Raw genomic sequence first — 26296 nt, forward strand, 5'->3', positions numbered from 1 at the left:
TTGGAGGTCATCTAGTCCAACCCCCCCCTGCTCAAACCGGAGACTCTTCAGACAGATGGTTGTCCAATCCCTTCTTAAAAACTTCCAGCGTTGGAGCACCCACTTCTGGAGGCAGGTTGTTCCACTGATTAATTGTTCAGTCAAGAAGTTTCTCCTTAGTTCTAGGTTGCTTCTCTCCTTGATTAAGTTTCCATCCATTGCTTTTTGTCCTGCCTTCAGGTGCTTTGGAAAATAGCTTGACTCCCTCTTCTTTGGGGCAGCCCCTGAGATACTGGAAGGCTGCTATCATGTCCCCACTCCTCCTTCTCTTCATTAAACTAGACAGACCCAATTCCAGCAACCATTCCTTATATATATTTTAGCCTCCAGTCCCCTGATCATCTTTGTTGCTGTTCTCTATATTTTCTAGACTTGTGTCAATATCTTTTTTATATCGTAGAAATAAAAACTGGATGCAAGTATTCCATTGCATAGAAGGAAACAAGAAAGGGAGAGAGGGAGGAAGAAAGGAAGAACAAGGGGAAGGAAGGAAGGAAGGAAGACAAGACAGAGGAAAGAAGGAAAGAGAGGAAGGAGGAAGGACAAGGAAGGAAGGAGAGAGGAAAGATAAAGAAGGAAGGAGGAAAGACAAAGCAGAGGAATGAAGGAAAGAGGAAGGAAAAAGGAAGGAAAGAGGAAGGTGAATGAGGAAGGAAGGAAATTAATGACTCCCAAGTTCCTGTGCTGGCTGGGGAATTCTGGGAGTTGAAGTCCACTCATCAAAGTTGTTGAGGTTGAGAAAGACTATATCACTGAGTGACGAGTTCAAGAGCATACCATAATAGCATTTTTCTCTGTGTGGGGAAACTGCTGTCAATTCTTTTGACTATTTTTTTTTCTGCAAGTATTACAGGAATGAATTGAGCAATGGCTCAATAGCTGTTGAGCTTAGGAAATCTTTGGCATATTTTACAATTATAATTTTATATGAGAATAATTAGCTGTTAACCAGTTAAATTTTTTGCTTAAGGTTTTGTGTGTGTGTGTGTGTGTGTGTGTGAGCACATGCACTCACGCAGGTATATTCATATATTAACAAATTCAGTCCTTCCATTTCCATTTCACAGGTCGCTCTCAGCAGCCACTTGTAGTAAATTAGTTAAGATGGTGCTCAAAAAAGTCTGATCCTCACAACTCCTGACCAGTCCTCACACTTACAACCCAGTGTCTCCACAGTCAAAGTTCGTCCCACTGGCAACCGGTATGTATTTGTCCTGGGGTCATGTAACTGCCATCTGCAACCTGAGTTTGCTTAATGACGAAGTGATTCACTTAACATCCTCCTTGCTTAACAATGAAAGCTCAGATTCCAATTGCATCGAGCACTATAGTTCCTATACAGATACATACACACACACACACACACACATAATTTTTGGCTCAATTGTGGTTGTAAGTCAAGGACTACCAGTGGATGTTTGACCACAATTCAGCCAAAAATTTCTGTTGATAAATGAGATATTTGTAAAGTGAGTTTTGCTCCATTTTTCCTGCAACGGTAGTTAAATAAACCATTGCAGTGGTTAAGTTAGTCACACGGTCGTTAAGTGAATCCGGCTTCCCTATTGACTTAGCTTCCCAGGTCACAAAAGGGGATCACATGACACCCCTGGGACACTGCGACCGTCATAAATATGAGTCAGTTGCCAGGCTTCTGAATTTTGATCACGTGACCATGGGGAAGCTGCAACGGTCCTAAGTGTGAAAAACGGTCCTAATTCACTTTTTTCAGAGCTGCTCTAACTTTGGCCACTAAGCAAACAGTCATAAGTCGAGGACTGCCTGTCTAATCAGTAAAATTAACGTTAAGATAAGTTAACTCAGCCTTGGGTGGAACACCCCGATTTCGTAACTGCCTTCTTTTTGTGTTCCTACTCCTAACTGGAACCACAACCAAAGTGTCACATACAACAGCCAACAATTACACAACGCTGCTTTTTTTTAGCCGTTTATTTAAAGTCAGGTGAACAGAAATATCCTCCATTGTGAGGCAAAACCAGTAAAATTCAAGGCAAGCAGTCCCATTCAAGTTTAAGGCATATTTTTTATTTTTCTAAATTTTAAAAAATTCAGATTGTGCTTTTCATTTCTCTGGAAGAAAAAAAAGACGCAAGGCAGTGCAGGCTAAGGGGGATTTATCCTGCCCCACAGGCCTTTTAAAACCAAACCCCCCTTTTAAAACACCCTCTTGGGAGACTACCAGCAACATCCAGCAACATCCAGAAAGCTTGCAATTCCTTCCTTACTCACAGGTAGCTCAATCTGCAAGGGGCGTTTTTAAACACCGTGGTTGCTGCAGATGTGTGCCTCCTTTATAATTTATTTATTGCAAAATACAGATTTCCCCTTTCTCTTTAAAAACAGGCAAGAGAAATTGAGCAACCAACGGCCATACTTAAACCGAGAAGGCTGGGCTGGAACAATGGCTCAGCTCGAAGTGGAGCATGGATCTTTGACGGTCCTCGGTCCTGGATCAGGGCAAAATAGAGGTTTCTGGGGTGGGGGTGGGGTGACATAAAGGCAACCCCTGTTCCTGTAATTCCAATCCTTAAAACAAACTTGGACGCTTGAAAATGAGTGGACTTCAACTCCCAGAATTCCCCAGCCAGCCTGCTGGCTGAGGAATTCTGGGAGTTGACATCTGCCCGTCTTCAAGCTGAAAAGTTGTCTGGAAGCATTTTTTGCAACCGAGTTTTGCTTGCGTGCAAATCCGAAATATGTTTAATTCCAGAGAATGCTTCTCTTTCTTTAAAAATATTCATATTTTTTTTTAAAAAGCTTTGCAACAGAGAGAAATTTGTGGGTCTAGAGAGAATTCGGTTTCTCTCTCTTCTCTTTCTCCACTTCCACTGTGCCAAAAATGATTGTGTACTACTACTACCCACCACAGTATAGATTGTGCACAACGCACACGTGGAAAGGACACCTCAGTGCATTGCCCTGTGCCAACAGACACGAGGACCCTGTTTTGCCAGCCTTAAATTTGCACTAAATAAACCCACCCCGCTCAGATTCTCTCGAACAAACCAGCCCAACAATCTTAGAAATTTCAGAACCGCAGTCGTTGTGAATCAACCAACAGTGACAAAACACCAGTGTTAAATTTCACGCGGGTTAAAGGACATATCCACCCTGGTGCTTTTTTCGTGGAGTCGGGAAAACTCTGAAAAGTTAACACCTCTGCCCCTTTTAAATACAAATAATAATAATAATAATTAAAACCGGTAGAAAAAATTTGGAACGCTGATATTCGTAAAAGTTACAAAAGAGGTTTTTGTACATTGAAAAGTCACCCGGAGTTGACGCTGCAGGAGATTTGGGGGAGAAAACAAACCCAAAGACACTTAATTTTCTCCAAAGTGAAAATATTGCACTTCGTGGAAATTGGTCTCTATTTCAAAATTTTCTTTTTTTGAGAGAGAAAGAAGACCTGGAGTGGGTAGGATATTAGAAAACAGATTTTAAGAACGATTTCAACCTTGCAGACAATTGTGGAGCAATTGAAGATCTTGTCTTGGTTTTGGGAGATCCATAGTGTTGGACACACATTCTGGCTGGGGATGGTTGGATTTGTAGTCTCCTAGAGAATGCTTACCTGGGGAAGAAAGAGAGAAAACGAGAGAGGTGGAAAGAACATGATAAAACATTTGTAACCTGGACTCCGTTTTCCTCCACGTAAAGGTAGATGTGTTAGTGGGCCAAAAAGGAGGGAAAACACCATCTTGAATTTCTTACTGAAGTGTTCTCAACCTTAGCAACTTAAAGATGTGTGGACTTCATCTCCCATAATTCCCCAGTGAGCAGGCTTTAAAATGGGTGGATTTCAACTCCCAGAATTCCCCAGCCAGTATGCTTTAAGAGGGGAGGACTCCAACTCCCAGAATCCCCCAGCCGGCATGCTTTAAGAGGGGAGGACTCCAACTCCTAGAATCCCCTAGCCAGCATACTTTAAGAGGGGGGGACTTCAACTCCCAGAATCCCCCAGCTTGCCTGCTTTAAGAGGGGTGGGCTTCAGCTCCCAGAATCCCCCAGCTGGCATGCTTTAAAATGGGAGGAGTTTGACTCCCAGAATCCCCCAGCCAGTAAGCTTTAAGAGGGGTGGGCTTCAACTCCCAGAATCCCCCAGCTTGCCTGCTTTAAGAGGGGTGGGCTTCAACTCCCAGAATCCCCCAGCTGGCATGCTTTAGGATGGGAGGAGTTCGACTCCCAGATTCCCCCAGCCAGCGTGCTTTAAGAGGGGTGGACTATAACTCCCAGAATTCTGGGCGTTGAAATTCACACGTCTTCGAGTTCTCAAGGTTGAGAAACCCTGTTCTAATGCTTCAATTTGTGGTGCTATAACATCCCAAGAAATATCTGAGCCAGCTTCTGCGAATCTGCAAATTTCTCATCTGCAAAGGTGCAGAACAGCAGCTGTCTTCTTCTCCCTCTTCCTAACAGGAGGATGAACCAACAAACCCAACAGTAGAATAATTAAGAGCAGGATAAAAATCAAGGAAGCTCAGAGGTCAAACAATGGAATTGCTTTCTAGGGCAGTGTTTCTCAACCTTGACCATTTTAAGGCATGTGGACTTCAACTCCCAGAATTCCACAGCCAGCATTGCTGGCTGTGGAATTCTGGGAGTTGAAGTCCACATGCCTTAAAATGGTCAAGGTTGAGAAACACTGTTCTAGGGGCAAGTGAAGATAGAAGAACTTCAGTGGTGTGCCTGGAGGACAAAGTATGTTCTCCCTTAGGAAGAAGACCACCACAAAAGACAACGCAAACCAGGAAGGAAGCCACGTGAGGATGGAGATGGGAACCAATTCTTCTCCAGGACATTCAACTTCATCAACGCGCTTTGTGGAGCCACAGAAGTGGGGCAGAGGGATAATCCAGACATGAGTGGATGAAGGATCACCTTGTTCCAGGCCAACAGGTTGAACGTGTGAAACCAGAAGTGCTCTCCTTCAGGGGCGCAGCTTCCTTCAACCACGTAGGCGAAGAGATGGAATGACCTTCCCAAGAAGGCTGGTAGTTGGAACAGCTGTGGAGCAATGGAGGACCTTGTCTTGGTTTGGAGAGATCTTCAGGACCACCGCAAGAGACAGGAAGGTCAGACAGAGCTGATATTCTCCTTCCAATGTGGAATCTGCTCCAATTTGTCTTCGTGCTGAAACTTGTGCGGTTTCTGGTATCTCAGAACCTTCTTGCTCCCTCATCTCCGTGCAGAAGTTTAAAAGTGCAGATATCAACAGGTGCTTAAGAGGAAGATGGTGCCCATATCCATAAAACATGTAAAGGATGGAGGAGAGAGTCACTGTTTCCACCAGGAAGACCTTGGCCAAGACTTATAGGGAGTGTCTATTGAGTGGATTTTCTGAAAGTGAGGAGTGAAGAGGAGAACTGACTGGGGGTACCATCCTCCACTCCCAAGGCTCCTTGCTCGAACACGCAGAATCATAAGGCCTTGAGGCAGGATTGGGTATAACCCACGGGCACCAAGGTTGTCTTTTATTGCTAGTGAAGGTATGTGGGGCATGTGTTGGAAACAGTTGGCCCCCAACGAATGAATGTCTGGGCCTCCCATATCCCCAGTGGTCAACTGTCCAAGGAAGGTTTCCAACACCAGGCCACCAGAGGGCACCACACCTATGGGGAAAGCTCACTTTTTTCATACCGTATGAGATTAGAATTCACCTCCTGCCCCATCTCTGGCATAACACTTATGGGTTGCCCTGCCCTGTCCACCTTTCTTGATTACAACTTGAGGACCAAGAGCTGGCCTCCCTTTAAAGCTTTATTCAGAGTTCAAGAGAACTTCTCACCCACCAGGACACGGAAAGCAACGGGGGTCCACTTCGGTTGCAGGTGTTCCGTGTAGTGCAACTAACGTCTCCTTAAGGCCACCACCAAGAGACCACCCGCATTTTAAAGGTTGGGATGTCTATTGCTTCACTTGTGACCCTCCCACCCGATTCTAACACACAGTGGGAAGGGGCAAAGACAATCTGGCAGCCCTCCCCCCCATTCTTCCTTCGCTCACGCTCTCCAGTGTAAGACAATACAAACATTTGACGTTTCAAGCTCTACAGGAATCAACAGTAATATAGCATCAATCGGTGGGCAACAGCTGAATGGACTCAGGGAAACCACACACACACACGCACACACGCATACACACACACACACACAAAACCTAGATTGTTCTGCTGCATGCACTGCATTCAGGAGCCTGCTCCAGATGTGTGCAGGTTCACGCTCCTGGGGAGTTGCCGTAGGGTATCCCTACAGCCGCAAGGATCCCGCAGCCACGCGACACGAGAGGCAGCAGCCGTGGTGGACCTTCTCCTGGGAGAACCTGGGGTCCACTGGCAGAGGGGTGATTACAAGGCAACAGGAAATTAAAAACGAGGCCTCTATTTGGACTCCGTCGGATGGTATTCTGTCTCGCCCGAAGACACCTGGGAGATACGCCGCGTTGAGCGCCAGAGCCGGCGGTGGAACTGGCCCGTCCGCACCTGGAGAACGAGAAGAGAGGTGGGCAAAGGAGGATCCAGAACCTCAAGAGCTTCTCAGGCTCTGCTCGACCAAGACAGGGTCGCAGAGAACCAGTAGAATTTTGACCATGGTGGACTTTTAAGGTCTCCGTCATGTCCAGCTGGGATGACGAACAGCTGGAGATGGAAGAGTAGCCATTTAGAAGGTTCCTCAAGTGGGAGGCCGGTCTAGGAGGTGGAATTGGGAAGACTATGGTTGCCACAGAACATAGAATCATAGGGTTGGAAGGAACCCTGGAGGTCTTCTAGACCAACCCCCTGCTCAGGCAGGAAACCCTCCTCCTCCCCCCTCCTCCTCAGAATGACGTTGGAAGGGACCTTGGAGGTCTTCTAGTCCAACCCCCTGCTCAGGCAGGCCACCTTATGCAATCCTGGACAAATGGCTGTCCAGTTCTTGTAGGGACCGTCTAGTGATGGAGCACCCACATGGATGAGCAGTTTAAACAAGAGGGGGTGACTCACAACATCTCCCCCGGGTTTCACCACACTGCAACAGGAGCTGGTGATGTGTTCTCCAGGCCCCCAATTCTGGTCCCTAGGCCAGGGGTAGGCCACCTGGGCTCTTTTATGACTCGTGGACTTCAACTCCCAGAATTCCTGAGCCAGCCTGGCTCAGCTTGGAAACCTCTCCCTTTCCCCTCAGCATGGCTGGCTCAGGAATTCTGGGAGTTGAAGTCCACCAGTCATAAATGAGCCGAGGTGGCCTAGCCCTGCCCAAATGCCTGAATTCTGATCACGTGACTGTGAGGGAAAAATATTTAAATATTTAAACCAGGGGCCTTCAAACTTGGCCCTTTTATGACTGGTGGACTTCAACTCCCAGAATTCCTGAGTCAGCATGAGGGAAACTTTGGCCCCTTCATGACTCGTGGACTTCAACTCCCAGAATTCCTGAGCCAGCCTGGCTCAGCTTGGAAACTCTCCCTTTCCCCTCAGCATGGCTGGCTCAGGAATTCTGGGAGTTGAAGTTCAGGAGTCATAAAAGAGCCAAGAATGCCTAATCCTGATATAGGGTGCCATGCTGGCAGAGGGATTCTGGGAGTTGAAATCCCCTCATCTTCCTAGTAACTCAGGGGTAGGCCACCTTGGCTATTTTATGACTCATGGACTTCAACTCCCAGAATTCCTGAGCCAGCATGGCTCAGCTTGGAAACCTCTCCCTTTCCCCTCAGCATGGCTGGCTCAGGAATTCTGGGAGTTGAAGTCCACCAGTCATAAAAGAGCCGAGGTGGCCTAGCCCTGCCCTAGAGGAATTAAGCTGAGTTGTGGAGGGCAGAGGGGCTGACTCTCACCTCCGAAGGTTGTCCTGCACCCACCACTATCAGCTTCCCGTCTTCCAGACCCACCAAGATATGGCTCTTCTCTTTCGTCACGGAGACGCTGTGGATGGGGACCTTCATGATCAGAGAAGGAACTGCCGGCTGCAACCTGGTGGGAGAGAAAATGCAGGGAATCATGGGATAAATTTCCCAGCCTGCCACCTTTTTGCACATGGAAATTACACTTATTATCCTGCCCATCTCCTCTGGACTCTCCCTGACAGACGGTCCTCGACTTACAACCAAAATGGAACCCAAAATTGTTAAGAGAGTTTTGCCCCACTTTACGACCATTCTTGCCATAGTTGTTAAGTGAATCTCTGCGGTTGTTCAGTTAGTAACATCGTTAAGTGAATCCGGCTTCCCCATCATCAGATGGTCACAAAAGGGGATCAAGGGACCCCCGAGACACGGCAACCGTCATCAGTACATGCCAGTTGCTGAACAGTCTGAAATTTGATCACGTGGCCACAGGGGATGCGACAAGTGTGATGTGAAAAACAGTCATAAGATCTTTTTCAGTGTTGTTGTAACTTAGATCAGTCACTAAATGAATGGTTGTAAGTCGGGGACAACTTGTGTTGCTGAAACAAGAATATCTTGGTCACATCAAATCAGGAATAAGGTCTCCAAAGAGAAGAACAGTTTCAGAAAGAGGGTGGGTTAGACAGTGTTTGTGATGGGTTGTGCCCACGACTGGGGAGGGGGTGTGATGGAAGTTTCACAGCTATAGTGAGTACAAGGACGGGTGTGAGACAAAAGACAGCCCAAATCAGAAATGGATCATGAAAACAAGATTAGAACAGCTGCTCCATAGAATCTCCCCCTTAGGGTGAGAATAACAAGTTTACTCTGGCAAAACTCTGTGTGTTGGGTGTGAGAAAACGAAGAACTGAATCTTGGCTGGATTGTGGGTTTCTTGGTGCTCTCTGAGCTTGGTTGTTTACTTGCAGACGTTTGATGACCAAACTGAAATGGCTGCAAGCAAACAAGCTCAGTGAGCACCAAGGAGGCCACAGAAACAGAAACCCAGATAAGCATGGATTAACACAAGACAAACAATTAAGCAGAAAGCAATACTCTAATTCAGGGGTCTCCAATGTATAGTCTGCGGCCCGTCTGTTGACCACTTAACCTGGGAATAGCTGGCGAGCTCTGCCCCACTTGTGGTAGCACTGCCGCGCGGGCACTAGTGCACCATTTGCACATGCACGGGGATGCTAGTACTGCCACCAATGTCACGTGGGCGCCAGCAGCCCACTTGCGCATATGCACAGGCACAGCATGCGTGCCGTGGGTGCGTGCAGCTAGCATGCTGTCGTGCTAGTGCTGCTGTCGTGAACGCGCCCATTTGCGCATGCACACACAAAGCCACAGGCACACACATTTCCCTTCTGCTCCCTTTCCTTCTGGGCCGCCAGGCTGAAAAGGTTGGGGGAACTCTAGTTTAACTGAGAAACTACCATAGGGGGAAAAAACTACTACTGCTAAAGTCTGACCGTCCCTTGAATGTCTTTGAGTCTTATCTGGTCTTTCCCAGGCTGGTCTGGGAAGATTCCTGTAAACAGGCATTCAACAATAAAGTAGCTGCTTTGAACTCTACCCCTGTGGGTCTGTTTGTTCGCGCCTGGCGATATCTAAGCATAGATACCGTAAGTCCCACCGAGAGAACACGGTAGCCATGTGTCAAAAAAGAGAAACCGAGGCAGGAGAAGAAGGTTACCTCTGAAGGTCCTTGATCTGCAATGAACACTGAAGGGTGCCCAGCACGACAAAGTCCTCCGTGACACACATCGAGGTAACTTGCTCATCCAGAGGGACAGAAGACAGATGCTTGCCATTGACGGAGTACAGGTGGAGGGCAAACTTGTCCTTGAGTGAGGAGCAAGGAGGAGAAGCTGGGGGTTAGCTGAGCAGGGCCCGTAGGAAGTAGAGATAGTCCTCAATTTACAACTAATCGTTTAGTAGCTGTTTGAAATTACAGTGGCACTGAAAAAAAATGAGTTATAACTGTTTTTCCTTCCCCTCCCCCTTCTTTCCGCCAAGTCCACTCCATCAGGCTCGGAGGGCATCCAGCACTCCACAGTCTTCCCCCTCCCCTCCTCATCCCCACAGTCCCCACTCGCTTCTAGTACTGATGACGTTATCTAGTTGGGTCATGAAATGTCTATAAGAAAAACCAACTCAGCACCAAGGAGGGAGATGATGATAGTGATGATCATCATCATTTCCTCCTCCTCCCAAACTCCACTCCCTTCTAGCCCTGATGATGTTACCTAGTTGGGTCATGAAACATCTGCAAGCAAACCACCCAGCTCAGAGAGCACCAGGGACCCCACAGTCCTTCCTCCTCCTCCTCCTCCTCTTCCTCCTCCTCCTTTCTAGCACTGATGATGTTCCCTAGTTGGGTCATGAAACTTTTGCAAGAAAACTACCCAGCTCAGAGAGCGCCCAGGACTTCACTGTCCAACCGTGAACTACAAATATCCTCCTCCCTCCCCCTCCTCCCTCCCTCCCTCCCTCCCTCCCTCCCTCCCTCCCAGCTTGTACCTTGAGAGAGGTTCTTCCCCCCACAACTGTCTGGACCACGATCTGCCCCTGGTGACCCACAACCAGGTTGGAGATGGTGACCGGCAGAGAACACTCACAGGGGGGCTTCAGCGACATCATGAACTGCCCTCGGCGGATGGTGTGCACAAGGATGGTGCCATCCTGGTGGAGACAGGAAGGAAGAAAATGCTTGAAATTAGGGTTTGGCCCAGCGAGAAGACCCGCAGGATGATTAGGGAAAGGAGCGTGGCAAGAATGAAAAAAAAAAAGAGAATAATTTTAGATATTAGTTTAGAATCCCAGACCCGTCACAAAAACGGTCTGTCACACGACCATCCTGATTTTACAATATTGTTTGCAGCCGTCATTAAGGAAATCACTGTGGTTATAAGTGCAAGGGTCTAGTCTTTAAATAATAACAGCAGTAATAAATGTGAATTCATTGTTCGCTATAAGTGTGGATTGTATCCGGGTTGTAGGTAACTTCTACGTAGGTCTGTCATAACTTTGAGTAGTTGCGAAATGATCGGTTGTAAATCAAGGACTATCTGCAAAGAGGCAGAAGACTATTGTGCAAATAGTTTTGCTACCCTTCTCCAAAATTAATGAAAAGGTGATCTTGTGCAAGATGCTTGAAAAGACATAGAATAAGAGTTGGAAGGGACTTTGGAGGTCTTCTAGTCCAACCCCCTACTCAAACTGGAGACTGTGTGCCATTCTGAACAATGGCTGTTAGAACATGTCTATTCTGATGTATGTATGATATACTCGTTTTAAGTAAGAAACTGTTTAATTGCTAGAATTTCTATAGCATCATACCTTTTGTTTCAATCAATCTTGCTAAAGAAAACTTTCGCCTCAATCAATCTTGCTAAAGAAAACTTTCAATCAATCTCGCTAAAGAAAACTTTAGTCTCAATCTCACTAAACTCGCTAAAGCAAGGGTGTCAAACTCAATTTCATTGAGGGCTGCATCAGCATTGCGGTTGCCCTCGGGGAGGGGAGGGCTACTGGGTGGGCGTGGATGGAGTGGGTGTGGCCTACTGGGTGGGCGTGGCCAGCTCTACATCGTTCGCGTCAAGAGTGCCCGTGGGGGCCTGGGCAGGAGTGGGACAGATCTGAGGGTCTCTGGCAGAAAGGGGGGGACCGGGGCAAGCGCCAAGACATGGTCCATTTCTTCATTCCTCATAAAGGGGGACCCCTCCCCAACATGCACCCAGGGGGTGGGGGCGACGCGGCAGGAGCCGGTTCCTCGCTATTTCTGGACGGCCTTGTGGAGCTAAGACTGAATGCGTTTCAGCATAGATGGCCACCACAAAATTGTACATTGGCTCCCGGCTGGCCTGGGCCAGGGTCAAGGCAGCGGGGGCCGTTCCCTCATTGTTTCCAGGATGGCTTCGTGGGCCACGTGAAACCACTTCGCGGGCCGCATCCCATCCCCGGCCCTTGTGTTTGACATGTCTGCGCTAAAGAAAACTTTCGTCTGAATCAATCTTGCTAAAGAAAACTTTCAACAAATCTTGCTAAAGAAAACTTTTGTCTCAATCAATCTTGCTAAAGAAAACTGCAAAAACCATGCCATGAAAGGAACCACTTTCCCTTTGTCAAAAACCCTGAGTCAGGGAGAGATGCTTTGATTTTTGACTTCCTGCGTCATCTGCCAAGCAACACTTGGATCAGGGCTCCCAACCAGATGGGAAATGAAGCAAGAGAGTCTTTACCTTGGACCCCGACACCGCCATGTCCAACTCAGTGCTGATGCCAACACACGTGACTTCATCTTCATGTCCGTAGAGGACCTGAACTGGCTTGGAGGCTAAGCCACAAGACAGTCCACCCTGATTGGATAAGGGAAAAAGACAGAATCATGGAGCTGGAAGGGGCTTAAGAGGTCATCTAGTCTAGTCTGCACCTCCCCAATAGATGTTGTCAAGGTTCTGACCCAAGCACTCTAGAGACGATCTGATCTCTTTATGTAAAACTTAATATTGAGTACATCATTTCGGCACGTTTGAAAGCAAAACCAGCTCTGGCTAATCCCCGCTTAAATCATTATATTAAAGATATGGATTCTACCTTCCCTCCATTAGTGCATGTCACATTGTCCAATTAAACATGATAACATTGTTTTGGGAACCGGTCTGTAACTAGCATTCTGTTCTTCCCTTCCTCTCCCCCCAAGTTCGCTGGCAAGCTGAGAAGCGATAATGGGCGGAATAGCACAGGCACGCTTCAAACTTGGCACATGTAGCGGGAAGAAGGAAAGGCCTTGAGGAACAGGAGGAAAAGCTGCAATTGAAACCATAGGCAGATAAGAGAAATTTAAGTCTGGGCCAGAACTGTACGCTGAGAAAGTGTCTCACTCTTCCTGGACAGGCCCCAGGGAATGCTGGGAGTGGAAGGTGGAGAAGAAGGCGAACACCGGAAGTCTAGGATCATCTCAGCCAGGATGGAAGGGAATCTCCTAAGCCAGGGGTAGTCCACCTTGGCTCTTTTATGACTCATGGACTTCAACTCCCAGAATTCCTGAGCCAGCTGTGCTGGCTCAGGAATTCTGGGAGTTGAAGTCCACGAGTCATAAAAGAGCCATGGTGGACTACCCCTGCCCTAAGCAAAACCAAAGGAGTTCTCAAATCCAAGGAGTTCTCTTACCTGTTGGAGAACTTGCCACACGAGGCAGGTGGTGTCCCGCGATCCAGAAATGAGGTAGATTCCACACAGATCTAAGGCCAAGCAGGTGACCACATCTGTTGGGAAGGGGAAGAAGACCTCATGCAAAGCCCAGGAGAAACGCAAGACCAACCGCCTGGAGATCTCCAGTCCCCCCCCATAGCCATGAAGGTCAGCTGGGTGACTTTGGGTCAATCACCAGGAGACCGTGAGTTCTAGTCTCACATTAGGCACGAAAGCCGATTGGGTGACTTTGGGCTAGTCAGCAGGAGGCAGTGAGTTCTAGTCCTGCCTTAATGATTTCTAATCCCGTCTTAGGCACAACAGCCAGCTGGGTGACTTTGGGTCAATCAACAGGAGATGGTGAGGTCTAGTTTCACCTTAGACATAAAAGCAAGGGGGGGGGGAGACTTTGGCTCAATCACTAGTCCAGTGGTTCTCCACCTGTGGGTCGGGACCCCATTTGGGGTCGAACGACCATTTCACGGGGGTCGCCAAACAACGCAGTCCGCCATTTTTTCCCCCCTTTTCCTTAGCTGTGCTACTCCCTTTTATTCTATTGGCTTTTGAAACCCAATAGAAGAGACTCTCTTGAATAGAGTCTAATTCTATTGGCTTTCAAAAGCCAATAGGAATTGTCCAGGCTGTCTCTGCCCTGCTGAGCCCGCCAAAAGTCCCATTCTGCAAATGGTGCTGCACCCGTTGAGTAGTCCTCGACTTACGACCGGTTGAGTAGTCCTCGACTTACGACCGGTTGGGGGTCGCAGCATTAAAAAGGTTGAGAACCACTGCACTAGGAGATGGTGAATTGTAGTCCTGCCTTGGGCATGAAAGCTGGCTGGGTGACTATGGGTCTCCCAAAGGCTACTTATGTTTGCTGCAGCATTCATTCATACGACTGCAGTCATTCATTCATGTGACTCAGCACAGGGAACTGCAGCATCCACCCCTCATATATATCACCCACTCCCCTGCCAGGTTCCCACAAGCCCTTGATAGCCCTCAGTCTGTGCTGGGTCTGTCTCGTGCTCTGGCAAATGACCACATCAGGGACAGAGAGATTGAGACTGTTAAGTGAGGTACTCACGTGTTCCCCTCGCTTAAGAACTGTCACAGTTTGCGACCGTAATGGAATGCTCCATTACAGTCATACCTCAAGGACCACCTATGATGATGAAGCTCATTTAAACTGGACCTGCTAACAGTCCTCATTCATGCATCCCCACCGACGTTAAATGGATGAAATTTTCAAAAAAAAAAAAAGAGTTGGCAGACACACGGATCCCTACCTATGTGACGATTGATGTGTCCAATCACCTTTCCTTTACTCAACGAGGTGACCCGCAAGCTGTTGTCCCAGTGGCCACCACTGAAGAGGAGCTTGCCGTCGTGAGAGACCACCAATGTCTTGGAGGACAACTCTGCCCCCGGAGCAAAAGGGCCGTAAAGGTAGCGTTGCGTCCTGGCAGGAGAAAGCAAGAAGAAGGTTGGAAGACATAAAGGAAGTTGAAGGAACTTCTCAGAATGTCCTTGCGGTGGGGGAAGAAGCTAGGACTCACTTTGGATTGGAGACAGTGGAGTCTTTGGTGAAGCTGAAGTAATTGGAGATGTTTTTATCGTACGGCAACCAGCTGTGAGTTCCCAGCAGCCCGTTGGCACTGACTGTGATCTAAACAAAGAGTGAGGAACATCAACTAAGAATGAGGGAGAAGAAGCAATGGGCTGGGGTGTGGGAATATTAGAAGGGACTTACTGAGTCAAGCCAAGGTCCGACATTTTGTTTCTCTTGGTGGCCATCTAGATGGGTCTGGATGGTCTCAAGCAAGATGAGAACTACCATCTTGTATGATTGTTTCTCCATAACTGATTTCTAACATAGAAGTGGCATGGATGGTGGATCTTGAAGATGGGTAGACCCCAACAGACCTCTAGGAATTTACCTAATCCCTTCTGAAGGCCATCCAAGTTAGTGCTAACCACCATATCTATTACAGTGAATTCCAGAAATTAATTAGCTCTGGATGAACAATGAATATTTATTTTGGACTGTTCTACACCTCCTTCCAAGGAAAAACTTGATGGATCAGCCCAGGATCTCTTAGTCCAGCATTTTGCTCCTCGTGGTGGCCAACTGGAGCTCCCAAGCAGGAGATGGACATATCCTTCTCTTGTTATTGTCCTGCAACTCAGATTGGGAGGCAGGTAGTTCCCAATTTGGAGGTAACATGGTGTCTTCAAGACTCACAGTCCTCAGTAGACTTGTCTTCCACCAATTTATTCATCCTCTTCTGAAGCCCGCTAGATGATCCTGCCCAGCATCCTCATCCCTTCTTGTGGAATGAGTTCCACAGGTGAACTCTGCGCTAAATGAGGAGGACCTTTCTTATATCTGTTCTAGATCTTCTCCCATTCAACCAAGTGGGTAACGGCAGTGGCTTATTTTGGGATCTACAGTTCTCCTATGTCAATGGTCCACTAGATCAACTTTCTAAAAAAATTGCTGGAGGAGACCAAGGATCCCGTCCCCCCCCCTTACCATCATGTCAGGAGATCCCTGAGTGATGAAAGAATGAGACTGATTCTTGGGCACGACCACCTGGACAAGCGAGATCCGTTCGCTGATGCTCTAAACAGAGAAGAGAAGACAAGCCACCATGTTTTTATGATCTGGTAAATTTTTAGAGGTCAGTCCCAAAAAATGTTTTTCCAAAAGATAACTGAATTTTCTTGGTTTTTCTTTTCCTTGAACAGTTTTTGTTTCTCATCCAAATACCTTCTCCAGTTCCTTCAGCCCGTCTATGTGGTCGTTAAGTGAACCCAGCTTCCCCCACAATGACTGACTGAGAAGGTTGCAAACAGCGATCAGGTGACCCTGTGACGCTGCAACTGTTGTTAAGTACAGGTAATCCTCAACTTGCGACCACAACTGAGCCCAGATTTTCTGTTGCTAATTGAGACATTCGTTAAGTAAATTTTGCTCTATCTTTCTTCCCGCAGTTGTTAAGTGAATCACGGCAGTTGTTAAGTTAAGAACACGGTTGTTAAGTGAATCTGGCTTTCCCGTTGATTTTGCTTGTCAGAAGATCACAAAAGAGGGATCATGTGACTCTGGGACACTGCAATGGTCATAAGTGTGAGTCAGTTCCCAAGCATCAGAATTTTGATCACATGACCGTGGAGGATGCTGCAACGGTGCTAGGTGTGAAAAACGGTCATAAGTCACTTTTTTGGGTGCCGTTGTTACTCTGAATGGTCACTAAGTGAACTTTCGTAAGTTGAGGACTACCTGTACATACTGGTTGCCTAGCACCTGAATTCTTGGGGGTACTGAGACGGTCATAAGTGTGAGAACCGCTTTTCTCAGCGTCGTTGTAACTTCAAAGGATCACTAAACGAATGGTCGTAAGTTGAGGACTTCCCGTATTGGTGGCTAGATGGGAAGCAGTCAAAACAACTCTTCTTTTCACCTCAATGCGGGAAAGACTTACTTCAGCGAAGAACGATTTGAGCTGATCCAGATTCTCAAAAATATTCGGTGAATAAGTGTCCAGCCGAGAAAGTCTCCTGGCTGCATTTTCAGCTGAGAAACGGGCCGGGTGAGGCTCCTGCAGAGAAGGTGGAGAAGAAAAACAGTGTCAATTTTACAAGGAGTTTTCATTTTCCCTGAAGACATAGGCCATCCTCGACTTATGACCACAATTCAACCCAAAATTTCTCTTGCTGAGACAGTTGTTAAGAGAGTGCTGCCCCATTTTACAACCTTTCTTGCTGCAGTCATTAAGGGAATCAATGTAGTTGTTATGTTAATCACACAGTTGTTAAGTGAATCTGGCTTCCCCCTTTGACTTTGTCAGAAGGTCATAAAAGGAGATCACATGATCCTGGGACACTGACTTTGTCAGAAGGTCATAAAAGGAGATCACGTGATCCTGGGACACTGCAACCATCATAAATATGAGTCAGTTGTCAAGTATCTAAATTTTGATCACATGACCTTGGGGACACTGCAATGGTCATAAGTGTGAAACATGGTCATAATTTACTATTGTTAGCACTGTTGTAATTTTAAATGGTGACTAAACAAAACCTACTTAACAACTGTCTCGCTTAGAAACCGGCCAACAATTTTGGCTCCCATTGTGGTTGTAAGCTGAGAACTACCTGTAAAACGAAAGCTTAAACTTTTAAAATGACCGTTCTTCAATATTTAAGGAAGGTCTTTCTTCAATTCCTCAACCATTCACAGGTCTTGTCCAACCTTTCTCCATCTTCAAGATTTTCTTCACTACAGCTCACTCACTCCTTGATTTACGAGGGTGCTGCGATGGTCGTAAATGCTAAAACCAGTCAAAACTCATTGTTTTCACTGCTGTTGTAATTTCGAACCGTCATTAAACAAATGGTTTTAAGTCAAGGACAACCTGTACTTTTTTACTGCTGATTCTGGCTAGGTCCTAAACACAACAGCTGCAATTATTATTGACCCCTGGTACCTTCAACAGCTGGCAGGGGGTCTGCCCAAAGTTACTGATGATGCCTTCCAAAGCCTTGCGTTGCGTTTCATCTGCAATCGCGTCCAAGTCAACTGCCCCTAAGTGAAAATAGCAGGTGTAAGACCGAAACGACTGGCTGCATAGTGTACAGTATAGTACAGAGAAATGGAACAAGTTGTTTTGACATCTTGTTGGATGCAGAGCTGAACAATAATCAAAGGATTGTTTTATCTACCTTGATCCTCTGCTCCTGGACAATTCGCCGCTCTGACTCACTGCGGCCAACTCGCTACGACGGACACCCCCTGGTCAACTTGTCCCAGCTGACTCACTGCGGGACAATTCACTGCAGCCAATGTGCCATGGGAATATTTGTCACGGGACAATTCAACACACGGGATAGGTGTACTATTATCTGCCACTGTTTCTTCGACATTATTTTAATTTTTGTCAAAATGTGACAACATTTTGTCATTTTTGTGAATGACAAAAATTAAAATACTGCATTTTTCCGTCTATAAGATGCACCCTTGTATAAGATGCCCCCCAGTTACTGGTACTTCTCGGTACCATCACACAAGGGAGGCGACTTCCTCCAATCAGATGCCGCTCTGAGGGCTTAGTCCCGCCTACCTCCTCAGCCGTCAATCACTGTATTGAGGCGGTTTCCTGGGGCCTCTTGCGACTTCAGCCTGAGCTGCGCTGGTGAAAAAGGGGTCATAGAAGTCGGCTTCGGTGGGACCGGCGGCATCCTTGGGGCAGTGCGATCCTCCAGCACCAGGTGGCATGGCAGCGGCATGTAAAGAACCCACACTGGCATGCCCTGGGCTGTGGAGGTTTTTTTTTATTATTTTATTTATTTTTATATATATATATATTAAAATTTATAGACCGCCCCACTCCCGCAGGACTCCGGGCGGCTAACAATAAAAACACAACATAACTTAACAAGACAAACAATACAAAGACATTCATCCAGGGGTCAGATTTTATAAACCCCAGTCTTGCCGGAAAAGCCAGGTCTTAAGCAGCTTGCGGAAACCAACAGGGTGGGAGTGGTCCTAATCTCTGGGGGGAGCTGGTTCCAAGAAGTGGGCGCCATCACAGAGAAAGCCCTCCCCCGCGGCCCCGCCAAATGGCACTGCTTGGCCGACGGGACCTGAAGGAGGCCCAGCCTGTGGGATCCAACCGGACGAAGGGAACTATGAGGTAGTAGGCGGTCTCGCAAATAGCCTGGCCCTGAGCCATATAGGGCTTTAAAGGTAATAACCAACACCTTGAATTGGACCCGGAGACCAATAGGCAACCAGTGCAGCTCGCGGAGAATAGGTGTAACGTGGGTGTACCGAGGAGCACCCACTATCACTCACGCAGCTGCATTCTGGACCAACTGTAGTCTCCGAATACTTTTCAAGGGTAACCCCATGTAAAGGTTACCATTATTTTTCTGTGTATAAGACACTGCACTTGTATAAGGCGCACCTGGTTTTTGAACAGGGTGCTTGCAGGAAAAAATAGCGTCTTATACACGGAAAAACACGGTAATGTCAACAAATCAGTGGAGGACAACAGTACATTATCCTGTGTTGAATTGTCCCAAAGAGTGTTGTCCCGTGGAGTTAGCTGTGAATTGGCCAGGGCGAGCCAGTGGGAGCGAGTTGTTCCATCCTGGGTTCTGGTAGCCCCCCCACCCAATTATCGCAGTGTCTCTTGCAAAGAAAATTGAGAGGATTGCTAATTTGTATAGAATGCTCGGCCCGTCCGTGGGAAGAGAGCATCCCTCCCTTAAAATCCCTGGTTTGTCTTCCTACCTTCATAAGTGCAATAATAGAACACATTTAGGGCCTCCACAGCTGCTGGCCCCCTCTGCTTATAGCCAAAGATCAAGTCGATCCATTCATGCAAATGGGCTGAGACATACTCCGATTCCTGCAGAGGAAGCAACCCAGAGACGGGACGTCAAACCGGCAAATTGCAGTCTGTTCTTCCCACAGGAAAACAACCCAACTCAATTCACCCTGGGGCGAGGAAACCATACCCAAACGAGGACACCCAGACGTGTATTTAAAACTTTGAAACTGAGAGATAACTAGACAACTCTTATTCTGTTGGGTCAGCGTTTCAGAAATGCTTCCCTGTCTAAAACAATCAACTTCCTGCAGGCTTCCCCAATAACTTCTTTTAGGAAGTTGGCCAGAACGTTGGAAATGACAATTATGTGACCCTGGCAGCACAACAGTGTAGCAACATGGCAATATGAAACAGCCTCACCTCTGCCAAATTTCAAACCTATGGGACTCATGAATCCCGGATTTTAGATGCATTTTGTAAGTTAGCCTACTTGAGATATACCGATTCAAGAATTATTGGCCTATGTTGCACCATTTGCCCAGCTGAAGGCTACAAACAGACACGAGAGCTTTAGTAGTATCTAAGTCAGGGGTAGGCAACTTTGGCTCTTTTATGACTCATGGACTTCAACTCCCAGAATTCCTGAGCCAGCTATGCTGGCTCAGGAATTCTGGGAGTTGAAGTCCATGAGTCATAAAAGAGCCAAGGTTGCCTACCCCTGATCTAGGTAGAAGAGAATTTCTGTAGCGCAGATGCACTGATGATGTTCCCTATTTGGGTCATGAAACGTCTGCAAGGAAACCACCAGCTCTGAGGCCACCAAGGACCCCACAATTCTAGATTTGCCCAGACTTTTAGAGGCGCTTTGCAAATACGACCTTCCCAGCCACCCCAGTGTGCAGCCAGCAATTCGTTTCACATACAAGTGCTTGCCGATGTTTGTGGATAAAATCTTCTGGGGATTTGGCCCACTTGGGAAGGACCACGTCCGTGACTTTCTCGTTCGATATCTGAAGAGAGCCGAGATCGAAACCTGCGGAAGAGAAGAAAGAGGAAGGTTGCAATCATTTTCAAGACATTTGCTGGCTAAAAGGGAAAGAGGATAAACTCCAGGTGGAAATATAAATATATTATCGTGTAATATAAAGATATATATTATAAACACATGCAGATAGTTCTTGACTGACAGCCACAATTGAGCCCCAAATTTATGTTGCTCAATGAGATATTTGTTAAGTGAGTTTTGCCCCATTTTACAACTTTTCTTTACCCGGTTGTTAAGTGAATCACTGCAGTTGTTAGTCTCACAATTCTTATGTGAATCTGGCTTCCCCCATTGACTTTGCTTGTCAGAAGGTCACAAAAGGAGATCATGTGACCCTGGGACACTGCGACCGTCATAAATACGAGTCAGTTGCCAAGTGTCTGAATTTTGATGGGGAGGCTGCAACGGTCGTAAGAGTGAAAAACGGTCGTAGGTCATTTTTTTCACTGCTGTTGTAACTTTGAAATGTCACTAAATGAAGTGTTTTAAGTGAAGGACGACTTGTAATGCTTTGGACCCAAACTCTGATATCTTGCATCCAATTTCTCTGCTAGACACGCAAACGGCCTGCTTGCTGGGGACACGCCTTACCGTTCTGGTTCTCCAGAAAATCGGTAAAGTAGAAGAACTCCGGGATCAATTCCTTCACGTCCACTGGGTTCTCCAAACGAGCCTGCCAAGCGGCGGGAACCGAGTGGAACTGACGATCGGAGCAATCAAACCTGGGACAGGAACAGAAGACAGGAATAACAAGGGTTCTCGCCAAGGACGGAACGTGCAGATGCAACATCAGCCTGATCTCACGGGGTTAGGTTGACAACAAAATAACCCAATCAAATTCATTGTGGGACCCTAACCCCGTTCCCCAAATCAAACTTTTGATGAATTGGGGAAATCTGGACATTAGCGGGGTTTGGAGTGAAACGAGGATCCTATCACAGTTGGGATCAACGGCCCAGGGTCGCGCTCCAGCTCACCTCCCGCTCTGCAGCTGGATATGCAAGGTTGTGAACGGCTCTGTGCGAATCAGGTAGTGCATGACGCCCGCTGCGTTGGAGTAGTGGGTGCCGTAGTGGAATTTGTCAATCATCCCTGTCGGGTCCTCAAAGCTCTCGTATCTGAAATGATGGACACAACAAGATCAGGAGAGGCTGACACAAAGGATGATGGGATCCCTTGATAAGATTTGAGGATCTGCTCTGCAAATCCATTTGTGGATTCCTGCCTTATGAGGTGGAATGGAGTCCCAAAGATCCACCCAGAATACACAATGTGTTCCAAGATCAAGCTCAATGTCGAATTGCATGGGGAACGACATTCCTAAAGCCACCACGTACATCTCTCCAGGACGGGGGTAGGCCACCTTGGCTCTTTTATGACTCGTGGACTTCAACTCCCAGAATTCCTGAGCCAGCCTGGCTCAGCTTGGAAATATCTCCCTTTCCCCTCAGCATGGCTGGCTCAGGAATTCTGGGAGTTGAAGCCCACGAGTCATAAAAGAGCCAAGGTGGCCTACCTCTGCTTCAAATGGGAAGCTGGCAGCTGCTCGTTCATGGAGAATTTCGTCAAATCTGATGACTTACAACTGGTAGATCTCAATTCGTGACAGCAATGGAGTTGGTGGTTGTAAGTTGTGACAGTTGTGATGTGATCACCTCACTTGATGATCCCAAACTAATCTCTTCCTATTGCTGTATTAAGTGACCGCTTGGGTCGTGAAGTGAAATTCAGGGTGCCTGGGGAAGTCTAGCACAGGCTTGCTGATTTGGGATTCCCAAGACCTCCCCCAACACCTGTGTTCTGCTTCCCACATCATGGGGACCCCACAGACTTTGAGGCCTGCTTCACCTCGCCATCAGATCCCCAAGAACTGCAGGGACCCAGCAGGGCAAGATGAGGGTGATAGACAGGAGGTGCCGTACAGTATTCTTGAAGTTGATCGTAAGGATGAATGACTGTGTGGATGCTGCAGTAGCCGTAACGGGGTCATAGCTTTGGGGGGTCAGTTCTAACTGTCAGAATCCAATTATATTTCATCTCTAGTTATCAATTATAAAAAAACCCATTTCTGCCTTCTCTGGATTCTGTCATACGATGAAGGGAAGGGGGTGAACAAAGGGGCTTTATGGCCCTCACTTCCTTCGGTACACTTCAGAAGAATTGGATGTGTGTATGTGTGTATCACTAAAAGGACTAACCATAACAAAGGGGCTATTACCTTTCATGTAATTTTCTCTGAAGTCTTCAGAGAAGGGGGTGGGAGTGTAATGCCTGAGACTGTCGCTGGAAGAGGGGGGTGATTGGGTGGGGCTACTGGGGAACCTCTTAAAACAGTGATTCTCAACCTTTCTAATGCCGTGACCCCATAATACAGTTCCCCATGTTGTGGTGACCCCCAAGTGGGTGTGGCCACCAATAAGAGGGAGTAGGACAGCTAGGGAAAAGGGAAAAAAATGGCGGACAGCATGGTTTGGCGACCCCCGTGAAATGGTCATTTGACCCCAAATGGGGTCCCGACCCACAGGTTGAGAACCACTGCCTTAAAACCTTGAATGGGAGAGCTTGGACCCCAAGTCCTGTCTAGAACGCCTGCAACCATTTTCTCTTAATAAAGGATGCCTGTTGGAAGAACTATTCCAAGAGTTCTGTCTTCTTAAGATGCAAAGTGGGGTGGGTCCTTTCACTAACTCCAAATGGTCACTAAACAATTGGTCACATGTCATGAACTACCCATACAGCAGAGTTCTGCCTGTGCACACACTCGCACTAAGGTCGGGTGTAGTGGCCCAGGTTTTTTTGCAGGCTGTGCTCCTTCCAATAGGGAGACCTCTGTGGGGTGCCCCATATTTATTTCACCCCAATGAATTTTGAAAAGCTCCTTTGCCAAGCATGCCAGGGGGGCTCTCCTCTCCCTGAGCATTGTGTAACTGAATACATGTTTCATGCAGAAGTTCTGTAATTCACTTTTACTGCTGGGCAGATGAGTTGGCCTTCAGCTCCCAGAATCCCTAGCAAGGATTCCAGTGGCGAGGGATTCTGGGAAGTGAAGTCCAGTGCATTGGCAAGGCTTCAAATGGGCAGGCCAGGATTGGCCAAATTTTTAAAGAACGACAGGTAGGGACGAGAATTGTGTTGCTGAAGAAGTTATGCGAATTGCACCCAGTTTTACATCTTTCTTTGCCACGGTTGCTAAGTGAATCACTACAGTTGTTAAGTGAATCATATGGTTGTTAAGTGAATCTGGCTTTGCCCACTGACTTTGCTTGTCGGACATTTGCTGGGAAGGTCACAAATGGTGATCACATGACCTTGGGAGCCTGTAACCATGGCAAATACATGCCAGATTGCCCAGCGCCTGAATTGGGATAACTCGACTGTGGGGAAGTTGCAATGGTTATATGTACGAGGACCTGTCGTAAATCACGTCTAAGGAAATTCTCAGTCATCTAGGTCACAGTTATCCCAAAGGTGCCTTTTCACGAGGCAACAGGACTTTGTTTCTCTTTGAAAAACAGGACAGCACAGGAAATGTTCACAACCTCGCACTCACTTCTCCTTGACAGCCTTGGCGTGTTTCTCATTGGCCACTCCGATGGGCTTGGACAGATCCCGGAAAACGGCCGGGTTGTTCAGATCCAGCGTCTCCGAGAGGTAATCTTGCAGGATCCAGGGGAACTGAACGAGAGGGAGAAAAAAAAAAAAGATGCTCCAACTCCATCTTGGGGCGACAGAGGAGGGGTTTTTTTGGAAGACCCCTCCCCTTTTCTAAGCCTCCCCCCTTTATTCTGGGGTCTTACCACGGGATATTGAGAAAGATCGTTGTAGGTGCGTCCCGCAATCGTGTTCAGCTGTATGAGGTATTCAAAGTTGGAGATCTCCCTGTAGACCCATTTCTGGAGGAGGAAAACAAAGGGATCCACTGAGATATAACGGGTGGACACAGGAACAGGGGAAAAAATGAGGAGGGGGGGAAGATTGACCCTCAAGACTTTTCAATCTTGGGATGGTCTGTCTTGCCGCACGTGATAAAAAAAGAAAGCGAAGGTTCTAAATTTGATAAACCTACTGGAAAGCAGGATAATAGAAACATTAATAATAATTATTAATAATAGAAACCTTCAGCTCCCATTGCCGAAGCTGAAGGCAATAGATGGGCCTTGGAGACTCTTCTCCAGATTTTTACAGATAGTCCTTGACTTACAACCATTCATTTAGTGACCATTGGAAGGCACTGAAAAAATTTACTTAGGACCGTTTTTCATACTTATGACCTTTGCAGCATCCCTGGGTCATGTGATCCAAATTAAGATGCTTGGCAACTGACTCGTATTTATGACGGTCGCAGTGTCCTGGGGTCACGTGATCCCCTTTTGCGACATTCTGACAAGCAAAGTCAAAGGGGGAAAGCCGGATTCACTTAACGACCATGTTGCTAACTTAAAAACTGCAGTGATTTACTTAACAACAGTGGCAAGAAAGGTTATAAAATGAGGCAAAGCTCACAACGTCTTGCTTAAGAACAAACATTTTGGCATTAATTTTGGTCATAAATTGAGGACTACCTGTATACTGGGGAAAGAGAGAGGACGACGGGTCAAATCCACCTGTGGACAACATGCCTTTGACATCAAATACTTTGAACCCAGGTAGTGCTTGAAGTATGACCACAACGAAGACGAGAATTTCCGCTGCTAAGCAAGGCGGCTATTAAATGAGGCATGCTCATTTATGTCATTTTTTGGCAAGTTAGCTAAGTGAATCGCTGCAGTTGTTGAGCAAATGATGCAGTCGCTAAGAGGATCCGGCTTCCCCACTGATTGTGCCGGTTGGAAGATGGCCAAGGGTTATCATGGGATCCCAGGACGTTGCAACTGTTGTAAATATACACCGGTTGTCAAATGCCTGAATTTTAATCACTTGGCTGTTGGGATACAAAGATGGTCATAAGTGTGAGGCTGGATCATAAGTGGCTTTTTTCAGGGCTGTCGAACGGTCTCTAAATGTATGTCAAGGACTAGCCGGGTAGAGAGAGATGAAACAAATTCATGTGGCATTCGATTGGTGGCTGAATCAGGTGGGATCTCCGGCTCTTCCCAAACGGGGAAGGGCACACCTGCCCAAGGAGCGGTGCGGAAAGTTGGAGAAAGAGGTTTACCTGAGTCAGTCCGGAGGCCTTGAGCAGGTCCTGCGGGGAGCGGCTGCCTTGGTAGATCTGGCTGGGAAGCTGCAAGCTGAGGATGGTGGAGTAGACCTTGTTCCTCACCTGGGAGGGAGGGAGGGAGCGGTAGGTGAGGGAGCGGTCCTGAGGCAACCATTATTTTATTCACGCTTTATTACACGTTTTATTTTTTATTTTACTTTATATTTTATTTTGCTTTATTATTACTTTGCTTTATTTTACTTATTTCACTTTACCTATTTTATTTTTATATTATTTCATTTTTATTTTATATTAATTATTTTATTTTATATTTTTTTGTTCTATTTTATTTTTTAAAATTTATTTTATTTTATATTTTATTTTATTTTGATTTTTATATTATTTTAATTTCATTTTAACAATTTTATTTTCTATTCCATTTTATTTTTATTAAATTTATTTTACTTATTTTATTTTCTATTTTATTTTATGTTGGTCTATTTTACTTATTTTATTTTTTATTAATTATATTATATTATTTTTGTTTTATTTTATTTTTATTAATATTTTATATCCTACTTTACTTTTAATTCAATTCGATTCAATTCAGTTTAATTCAATTTATTTCTATCCCGTCTGTATTATTTT

General features: G+C 46.5%; 1 protein-coding gene across 5 annotated transcripts in view; it reads right to left on the bottom strand.

Annotated features, from left to right (window-relative positions):
• Positions 1 to 1974: 1974 nt before the first annotated feature.
• Positions 1975 to 26296, bottom strand: part of NBEAL2 (neurobeachin like 2) — a 126691-nt gene continuing 102369 nt past the window's right edge. For 4 of the 5 annotated variants that reach the window (XM_039368796.1, XM_039368799.1, XM_039368798.1 and 1 more), the window contains 18 exons: positions 25664 to 25771; positions 24306 to 24401; positions 24059 to 24183; positions 21486 to 21626; positions 21100 to 21230; positions 20387 to 20496; positions 19424 to 19541; positions 17613 to 17710; positions 16608 to 16724; positions 15656 to 15745; positions 14679 to 14788; positions 14409 to 14581; positions 13102 to 13196; positions 12171 to 12287; positions 10450 to 10611; positions 9623 to 9771; positions 7873 to 8008; positions 4635 to 6541 (listed from right to left, as the gene is read on the bottom strand). In XM_039368796.1, the coding sequence (XP_039224730.1) occupies positions 6440 to 6541; positions 7873 to 8008; positions 9623 to 9771; positions 10450 to 10611; positions 12171 to 12287; positions 13102 to 13196; positions 14409 to 14581; positions 14679 to 14788; positions 15656 to 15745; positions 16608 to 16724; positions 17613 to 17710; positions 19424 to 19541; positions 20387 to 20496; positions 21100 to 21230; positions 21486 to 21626; positions 24059 to 24183; positions 24306 to 24401; positions 25664 to 25771 (2178 nt within the window). In that variant the 3' untranslated portion in view covers positions 4635 to 6439. Of the gene's footprint in view, positions 3635 to 4634; positions 6542 to 7872; positions 8009 to 9622; positions 9772 to 10449; positions 10612 to 12170; positions 12288 to 13101; positions 13197 to 14408; positions 14582 to 14678; positions 14789 to 15655; positions 15746 to 16607; positions 16725 to 17612; positions 17711 to 19423; positions 19542 to 20386; positions 20497 to 21099; positions 21231 to 21485; positions 21627 to 24058; positions 24184 to 24305; positions 24402 to 25663; positions 25772 to 26296 lie in introns of those variants that run through there. The other variant, XR_005559810.1, reaches the window with a different exon arrangement.

The sequence above is a fragment of the Crotalus tigris genome, unplaced genomic scaffold (genome assembly GCF_016545835.1).
Source record: "Crotalus tigris isolate CLP2741 ecotype Arizona unplaced genomic scaffold, ASM1654583v1 scf7180000020932.1150333, whole genome shotgun sequence".
Taxonomy (NCBI): domain Eukaryota; kingdom Metazoa; phylum Chordata; class Lepidosauria; order Squamata; family Viperidae; genus Crotalus; species Crotalus tigris.